This window comes from Pholis gunnellus, assembly GCF_910591455.1.
Source record: "Pholis gunnellus genome assembly, chromosome: 14".
Lineage (NCBI taxonomy): Eukaryota > Metazoa > Chordata > Actinopteri > Perciformes > Pholidae > Pholis > Pholis gunnellus.
The window spans coordinates 11,594,034-11,604,104 of record NC_136541.1 but is presented as its reverse complement, the minus strand read 5'-3'; the positions used below and the strand labels follow the sequence as shown (position 1 = coordinate 11,604,104).

Here is a 10,071-nt window from a genome sequence, read left to right as displayed (position 1 = left end):
GTGATCTATACTTCATAATAACTATCTCTGTGCCAGACTTTCAACTACAATCGTCGTATTAACGATCAAATAATACAAATATTTTAGCTTTATAGCATTTTGACCTGTGGCCCAACAGTGGACATTGTCTCATCATTGAAACAGAGTGTCGGCATGTGTGGACAAACATTATTCACAGTAACATGGTCAGAAATGTATTCCTCTTTATTAACAGTCGATTGCACCAGAATTAATGAGTGAATGTTGTCAGCAATTACAGCAATTAGTGTCGAATAAAACAAGAAGCACCGCTGTGGTTGTTTGCTAGGATATCTCCAAAATGAATTAGTCTCTAACTGCAAACATTGTTTATTCAGTCTTTGAAGAAATATAAAGCATTGCACTTTAAATCTCCATTGTTACATGTTTTACAAAAGTACATTCATTTTATTTTATTCCCGGGAAGGTAGCAGTTATCTGTTAGTTTTTGCATAACGAACATTATTACATAAAAACGAGGGAAATATCACTGTGCTAGCAGATTCAGTCTCGGTAAACAGTTGTTAAATAACACGGTCGACTCTGGAGAGAAACAATACAGTGAAATCAAAATGTTGATGCATAGAATTCAGACTAAAATATGTCTTTCTCAAAATTACAGTAAATGGACTTAAAGACCCAAACATTGGCATTATTGTCTCACAAAGGAACATTTAAATAATCCCTTTCCAAATTGTAGCACCAAGGATATTATTTTAAAAGATACATTCGACAACTCAGTTTTAAAATAAAATTTGAAAATGAAATGTAAATACAAACAAAAATTGTACCAAGGCTAAAGGCAAAAGTTGTGTAAATGGATTTCTAGACATGAATATTACGATTAAAAATAGTTTCTGACCAAATTAATCGAATTATTTTTTGCAATGCAGTGATTTGACTTTGTTTCAACTCCTCTATTTTACAGTATATCTGTTCATCCTTTATAATAAAGCTACATAGGAACGAGGGACAGGCTTTCACATTTAAAATGCCTCTACCATTACATCCAACCTGCTAAAGTCCTACCACAGACTAGGGATGCCCTTATTTAACCAAAGAAATTCTAATACTAAACACATGATTTTGTCGACTAATCGATTAGTTGATTTCATCGACAGATAACGACAATACATTTGGACGAATATGTCAGTATTGTGCAGTTGAAGATATAATTGAAGAGATTATGGCTGTAATAAATAAGTGTGTGTGTGTGTGTGTGTTGTAAAATAAATATAAGACTTCACAATCAAATGGACACATCTACCAATTTCTAGACTAGACAGGGGTACATTTGATCCTAAATACAATGTGACCTTTAAGTTGTTAACGCTAGGGTTGGTAATCTTGATTCATTGATTGCTGTCAGGGTGTGATGAGAATTTCCCCCAAAATATCAAAAATATTGTTGAAGAAGATTACCAACCCTGCTTTTAACGTCTCTACGACAATTTAAATGTCTATCTTAGTGCAGTCGAGCACTTTATGATTAAATATTTGTTTGGGTAGTCGCATGGAACCATTTGTACCGAATGTCTTCTACGATGAATACAAAACAACGTTACATGTGGTTAGAAAGGGGAAGCGGGTTAAGTCAGCGGCACAATCCAAATGTGCCCCCTGAGGCCTTAAGCCCTGAACTCTCAGTGACTAAACTGATGCCACCTGGTAAATGGAGTGTGAGAGGCTGCAGGGGCTTGAAATGGTTTAAATACAAAAGGGACAGCAGTTTGCTGCAACATACATTCCTCTAATGTCCCAAATTTAGATCAGGAATTTCAAAAAGTTTTCAGGGGGACTCACCGCTGACAGAATGTTGAAACTCTTTTTCGATAACAGACTTACTGGAGCTTATTTTAGCCATGTGTTTTCAAACAAACCACAATTTAAATCACAGATGCTACAACTTGTTTTCTGCAAATTTTGAGACCAATAGCTCAAAGGTATTATTATGTATGTATGGAAGTTTTCCCAGTCACCACTGGGTGGCAGTAGCACATCAACTGTAAGGACACAGGATACATTTTTAAAGAAAACACAGGTAGTTTTTTTGCTCACTTTATAAATAAATAAAAAAGTTGCACAATTTGTATGAATTTACAAAAAATGTATGCTTACATTGACTCATGATGCATACAGGGCAAATTCATTCAAATGTTATTAAATATTGTTTAAGTGCAAAATCACAAAATACACAACGGTCTTGCAGACATGTGCATTTCACTTGTATAAAACCAGAAATATTTACATTCTAGACTTTGTCACGAGGTGGCACCGCCTGCAGTGTGTTATGTCAATCGCACTAGGCACTGCTTTCAGTCTTGTCAGACATTGTGTTGTCAAGGTAACGTTTTAAGGGGAGGGGAAGTGCCAGCACAGTTTCTCTCAAAAGCAGTTCCTGAGCCTGTGGCCACTTAACACCATCAACATGCATGGCGTCAGTCCTTGTGCAAGAGATACAGCTCACACTGCAGGCTGATTGGTTTTGAATCAGGCTGCATTACATCTCCGGTGCTCCTTATCCTCAAGGCTTTTCTGTGCTTCGGAAGGCCCCTCTGCTTAGCAGCTGCAGCAAGCAGGACTTTGTATTGCTCGGACTGAGTGAAGCGTGAGAAGGAGCAGTTCTCCATTAGGCTGAAGATTTTCCTCTGTGCCACAACAAAACATGATGGACTTGGTTGCTGAAGACTCTGTCTGATGATCTCTCTCGTGTAGAAATCTAAGTTTACCTGGAAAGATGAAAAACACAGTTAAAATAACTGAGTATGCTGTTTCAATGTTGAAATGCATTGTGCAGTACAAGATTGCATCACTACTATGGTCGGAAAGTATGTTGATGTGGTTTACAGTAAATGATTAAGGTCAGCTTGTTTTGGACTTTAACTTCTTGAACCTTTTCTAGAAAATTGCAATTCTTGTCACTTTTACAATATACACACTGAATATTTATACGTAAATGAAATTGTGTTTTCCTTATGCTTTGCATATATTAGGGTCTGAGCATATTTTGCTGCCAGTTATTATTCAGTTTGAGTTACCTCTCTGGGAGACTCAGGACCGATGAACTCATCATAAATACTTGCTGCTCTCCGTGTTAGCTCCTCCGGACAGTCAAAGGTTTTGAACTCTTGACAGGCGAGCCAGAAGTCCAGATTTTCCTCACAAAACTCTGATTTCAGAAAGTCCCAAAATGCTATTCGTCCACCTTATACACAAGGGAATATAATGTCATTATAAAGAGAACAGAAACCAACCGTGGAATTAGTTTTATGTTGCTTGAAAGCGAATGAAAATTACATTTCTGGGAAATGAGTGTCTCAAGAGATTCTCCCAGTAGGCATGTTTCATTTGTTTCCTGTCTGCAGACGGAGGAAAAGTAAGGTTTTTGTGAACATTTTTAATGAAACAATATTATAAATGCAGTATGATTAAATTCAAACAACACCTGTTGATTTTCCTCCATAGCAATGGACTCTGGATGAAGTTATGTATTCTGGATTTCCATGCGTTATGTCTACAAGAGAGGATAACACTATTGAGAAAGTCTGACTTCCCCAATAGCCTTTAAAATAAGCCTGATTGCAAATGACACACACTGTACTTACATTCTCTTTGTGTCCTGGAAGTCCAGAGATGTCTTAGAGAGCCCGTTCATTGTTGAATTTGAGTTGCACTTTGTCCTCTCTGAATGACTATTTGACAGTATATGTCTCAGTATGCATGAATCCTCGGAAGATTTCCAACCTCACCACTGGTTCCTGACTGCCTCTTCTTACTGATTGTCAAAACTAGAGTTTCTCCCTGAACTACAGGCTCTCTTTGTCTTGCTCTCTTTAACCTCTGTTGACATACTGCCTGATTGTTACGAAATTGGAATACTTTCAGTGCGTCAAACCTTGCACTCTTCCTTAAAGTTTAATTATAGAACAGAAGTATGCGGTGTATGACAACCCACGTCACATTCTCCACAGTTAAATGCATGACATCGTTTCTGCTTAATTTAGCTCACGGTTCAAGTCTCTGCTATTTTTAGTCAGAGGCCAAGTGGTCACGAATTTCTTCAAGCAGTTTTGCTTTTTTTCAATGCAGTTCCTTTTGTGTGTCTTTCTTCTTTCACAGCTCCTGGATTACCTCCCGTCCATTATCACTGCTGCTTCTTCATGTTTTGACTTTTTATTTTTTTATTTGAGCTTCTTTAAAATGCTGTCTATTCGTGACGTTATATTGAAATGAACATCTTTCTTTTTCCTTGAAGTTTTTGTCAGTTTTGCAAAAAAACAAATGGTATGCATCTGTATCGACACACTCCCTTGAATTCTATCACGGTGTGCTGTAACCCTCCAACGTCGCAACTCCAGTTAGCTTAAGACCATGTCCCAGCCATAATTTAATAAGCCTTGGGCTTTAACCTCGAATTCGCAGTTTTGGCTTTCACCACTTTTCGTTTTTAGGCGGCCAAAATATTACAATAAACTTTCATGAAGGAAAAAAACACTGTCAAAGGGTTAAAGTTGTAAGACAAAAAAGACGGGTAACTTCCAGATCAGACAACGCCCTGGTAGTGACCTGTCAATCACAAGGTAATCCCGCCATTAAGCATACCCTGCTTTGTTGTCTATTTTACTATAAACGGGTTGATAATTTACGAAACAAACGTGCTGTATTGAAGAAGATTTGAAACTGGTGATTGAGACCATAAACTCATGTTTACAATGTTTACTGAGGTAATAAATCAAGTGAGAAGTACAATCCTTTTCTCATAGACGTTTATACATGACTTATTTGTGCAACGAGAGGAGTCACCTCCTCCTGCCTATTAGAAATAATGCAAGTTTAAGGCACTTCAGCATTCACTCCGGCTTCACTTTTCAGAACCTGAGGTTGCTGCCTGTAAATTATAGATAGCATCAGTGCACACTCTATTTGAGAGCCAGTGCAATTACTTCGGGGCAAAAAAATAAAAAATTCAGTTACTTTCTCACCAATCTGAGAAGTACCTCTTTAAAATTTAAAGAGCAGCACTTAAGCAGAAAACCAAAAATTGGCTGAGAGCAACTGCAGCACAGATAGAAAAATGGAAGATGATTAATGATTTTTACAAAATGGAGACGATAACTTGTAGGATTAAAAATTAATTAGGAAACTTTATACACTACGATTTGGAGGTCACATTGCACATTTAGAGTGGCAGATGAAACGGGAGTGGGGATGGAGGTGGGCGATGATGGACACATTTCGATTTCTTTGAATCCTTTGGGAAGTAATCACTGAATTGAATAATAACTATTTAATGAAGAGAAACAAGAAAACAGTCATACAGCTAGCAGCTCTGAGACTTTTTATTTTAGCACAACGCTGCTTTGAGCTAAATGCTGGCAGAGTGCTACGATGCTCACAATGACAATGCTAACGTACTGATGCTATAGGCAAAGTTGACCTTGTTCACCACCTTAGTTTAGTGTGTTTTCACGCTAATTAGTATTTATCACAAAGTACAGCTGAGACTGAAAAAAAAAAAAAAGTTTAGAAACAGATGATGCTGGAGGAAAATTCCTCATGAGGGTGGCAACAGAACATTTAAAAACTTGTTCTATAATGTCAATCTGCAAGGGGCACTAGAGGAAAAGTCATTAGGACACATTGTCTGGTCAAAATGAATGTCTGTACAACATTTCATGGGAAATCATTTCGTGGTATTTATTTCAATCTTGACCAAAGTGGTGAACCGAAAGACCAACATTGCAATCCCAACAGCCTGAAAGACCAACAACATTATCCCAACAGCTACATCAAGTTCAAAATACCAAAAAAAACTGCAGCTTTAACTGTTAAGCAACAATAGCCACAGCTCTGTGTCAAATCTGAAAGTAACAATAACTTCCTCTTTTTTCTTCTGGCTCCAATTTCACCTGTCACTTTGTTAGGACTCATTTATCCAGCCATCATGTGTAGGGATTGTTCTTTTATTTCACAATCAGTGAATGAATGTGTACTTTGCAGTAAATAGAATGTGAACATGCACTGTTGAACAGAACGTCACCGTGAAAGAGATACTACAAAAAACACCCAAACAAAAAATGGTTTAGATGACATTGAACTTGAACCTGCCACTTGCACAAGGACTTGATGCATGTGGATTGCAGGACCAGACTGGGCTCTGTCGAACAGGAAGTAGCTGTTCCAACACAATCGACAGAGAAATCATGCAAACATTGGACCCACATTTAATCAAGTTGGATCTGATAGATCAACATCAGTAGCAGCTAGAACAGATCAGTAACAACCTCCCCTATCCGGTCAGCAACTCACGACCCCTTGGCTGTGGAAGGCTGTCTGCACCCCTACGTTGTGCTGATTCCGTGAATTCATTCCAAAATCAGCTCAAGACATACCTGTTTAGACTGGCGTTTGTTTAAAACTCATGTCCTAGGCCGGCTTTGAAGCCATGTTTTAATTGTGTACTTTCTGTTTTTTGTCTTTTTAAATGTACATTTTTTACCCTTATATGGTCACTTTGTGTTATTTATGTTCGTAATTCCACTCCTGTTAAGCACTTTGTGACTAATGTCTGTGACAAGCGCTTTATAAATAAATCGTACTTACTTACCTCAGTATTGAGGCCTATGTTGTAATGTATGATGTGTGAAATATTACTTGAATACTCACTTTAAAGTTACCACTAAAGCACTTGCGACCCCACGTCACTGAATCTAATAACTATGAGATAATAAATCCTACTCAAAAATATCCCATAATTACAACTCATCTCATAATATCATAATCATGACATATTATATACTCAAGATTATTAGAAATTATCTCATGATTCTCTTCTCAATCATGAATCATAATAAGGACTCAAACCTTTTTCTCCCACTGGCACAAAGCTTACAAATGATCTCACCCTTTTAATAATTTGACTTAAAAACTTTTAGAATGAGACTATATGGCCATATTTGTAAGCACACATGATTCATTATTAAATCATTGCTGAGGAAGTTGCGTAAACACAGGCAGAGCGGAGAAGCAAAACAGAATAGTGATCTAGTTCCGCTTATGAGTGGGTGTTACACCATTTCCTACATTAAACCAGTTCAATCACACCCATTTAGGCCACAGGGGACCAGAATATGCAACAAAACTGTTTGATGCATGAATGCAACTCAGAGTGGGTCAACAGGATCTTTGATCATCACCATCATCATTGTAGCTCACAAATGATTCAGTAGGTTTGCAGCATATTCAACTGTGTTCTTCTTAGTTAAGTTATATAACCACTCTATCCTGTAGATATAAACATAGAGCCTTGATTTGCATGATATGCATTGGGCATTGTGGTCATGGTGGTATACTTTTAATCACATAGTATTATATAATACAACTCCAGCAGACAGAATCAAGTTGGAAAACATTTTTACAAAAAATAATTTGTGGTGATTAACGGGTGGATCTATATCGTTGGGTTTAACATTCTGAAATGAATGTTAACATGCATGGTCAAGTAGTTTTTCCCTGTGTGCTTTAGCTTTCTTTCACAGTCTGAACACCTGCAGGTCGTGCAGACTGGAGACTCTTTGTGTGAGTGTGTGTGTGTGTGTGTGTGTGTGTGTGTGTGTGTGTGTGTGTGTTCTGGCGGCTTCCACATCTTCCAACTGATGCATGCTGGGATAGATTGAAGACCAAAGAGGAACACTACGCTGCCTGAAGACAAAAACAGAGAAGGTGAGGAGGAGTTTCTTCCCTCAGGCTATCCATGTACTGAACCACTGACGTTCACATCTGAAACTCAATAAATATAATGTATAACTCATTAACATAATCCACCCACCTGCCATTCATTATTGTATGTACCGGTTATGATATTTACATTTTTGGAGACTCATGCTCTTTCCATTGTTGTTATGCTATGTTTTTTACTATTTGTTAATTGCTTTTAGGCACAAACACATTTCAGTGAACATTGTACTGTGTTTATATGTCACAAATAAACGTCAATTGATTGATTTTATAGTGAAATATCTCCTATTCTACGGGTTGTCATCAAGTTTGGCACAGATGTTAATGTCCCCCACAGGATGAATTATAAAAACGTTGGTGATCCATTAACTTTTCATTTAGCCACCATCCGGTCAAACTTTTTATTTGTCTAATAAGCCTATACTCTGGTTTTTAAAATCTAATAAAATCAGATGAAGTACCCACAAAACGTATGATATTACCATCAGCCTCAGCTGTACCTGGTGTTTAGTGCTAATTAGCTAAAGTTAGCACGCTAAACTGAGAGGGTGACCATAGTCATCGTCATTGTGAGCATGTTAGCATGCTGCTGAAGGACAGTTCACCAAGCTACAGCCTCACAGAGAAGCTAACGTGGCTGTAGATGTCTTAAAATCCTAAAAATGATCCTGTTTTAATTTTACATGTTTGACTGAAGTAGATTTTCATCATGCTGAACATTTTCACATTGGAAAGTTTTTCACCTTCCTCTAAAATAGACCTGAAACAAAGCGTCCTTTGTTGAACTGGTTGAGCAACATCACACAGTAATCCAGTGACCTCCATGTGGTTGCAAAACGATGACTTCTGTCTCATGACACACATGGCAGCGAAACCGACAGTCTCACTGACTGAGTGGTATCTTTAGTGGATATCCGGAACGTGTTACATACATAGCGATTTGTAGATTTGTGTCATACAATACGTGACATCTCAAATGTCCCGTCTCTCAGATGGGACCACATATTCTTGGTCTTCTATAGCTTCTCACCGTCATATCTACTGTTGGATCATCTTGCTACTAATAAATAGAGCATTGCAAATGAGGAAAGGATGACTCGTCAGGCAGTGATTCATCTGTGTCAGTTTAACGCCTCAGCTGCATCTGAGTGAAAAAACACCAACGCCCTCTGTGAGAAATAAAAAGGATGTTCTCATCCTGCTGAAAGCCCTTTTGGCAAAACCACAAAATGACCGCTTTTACACTGACAATTTGCTGTCTATTGCTCTCTAAAAGCATGAAATAGCTTCAGAGGCATTATTACTTGTCTATGTTCATCTGCCTCAGTGTGTGCGCTCGCACAAATGCAAGAATGAACAAGTGACATTAAAAGAGGATGTGGCTGAGCATTTGGGTCTTAACACTTCTCCCTTATTTCTGTAACCTTTAACAGAGTGACACTTGATCGGTTTCTACTCATGAACTTCCCTTTTGTTTTTTTTGTAATATAATCCAGTTTCAGTTTTAAAACGAAGAACAATTTATGAGGATGAGGTCTGATTTCTATACCCATAAATGAAAGACTGAATGTTAAAACAAATGTATGAATGAACTGCAGGATGTGCTTGGAAGACATTCAAAAGCAACAAAGGACAATGGCGCATCTGGCTACGTGGTGGAAGCATTATGCAACAACCTGTCTCAATGAGGTCCTAATTAACCCTTCAAACTGTGAAATGTGAGAGAAATAGTGTACAACACTAAAGCTAACTGAATGGTATTTCACTCATTGTAAACTTACCGTGTGATGAGAAGCAGAGACAATCTGATGCAAAATAATGCACTAATAGTGTAAGACAATTTAAATTTAAATGATTTTTCCAAAAGGGGAAAAAGGGGGGGAAACTGTATGTTAAGGGTTAAAGGAATGATTTGAAATTTTAAGAAATGTCTTCACTTTCTTGCTGAGAGTTAGATGAGAAGATTGATAATACTCTCAACATGGACTAACTCAAGAAAACAAAAAAGCATTTTCCCCAAAATGTCAAACTATTCCTTAAAGTTTGGAATCTAAATACACACTGTTTAGTATTGCAGAGAACATGAGGAATAATTCTGGTGTGCTGCTGAAGACTCAGTAAATATTCTAACAATGAGTAAGTCTATGAATGAATGAAATCTGAATGAAATGGTGACTAAGTTGCTTCGCGGATTCTTGAGGAGACGTGTATCTAAAGCTTCATGAACCTGACCTTGTTTGTGTCTGTTGATGTGAGGAGAACAGACTTTAGTCAATGTGGCACTGCAGGTTTAAAGTAATTTGTTTTGTGTAGATT

The 10,071-nt window shown here is 37.6% G+C and overlaps 1 protein-coding gene across 1 annotated transcript; it reads right to left on the bottom strand.

Annotated features, from left to right (window-relative positions):
* Positions 1–2,144: 2,144 nt before the first annotated feature.
* LOC306705679 (regulator of G-protein signaling 21-like) lies at positions 2,145–3,842 on the bottom strand. The gene is made up of 5 exons (XM_079172496.1): positions 3,624–3,842; positions 3,464–3,532; positions 3,316–3,377; positions 3,057–3,223; positions 2,145–2,747 (listed from the first exon to the last, which is right to left on the bottom strand). The coding sequence occupies exons 1-5, from the start codon at positions 3,671–3,673 to the stop codon at positions 2,457–2,459; spliced, it is 639 nt and encodes a 212-aa protein (XP_079028622.1). The 5' UTR covers positions 3,674–3,842; the 3' UTR covers positions 2,145–2,456.
* Positions 3,843–10,071: the final 6,229 nt, after the last annotated feature.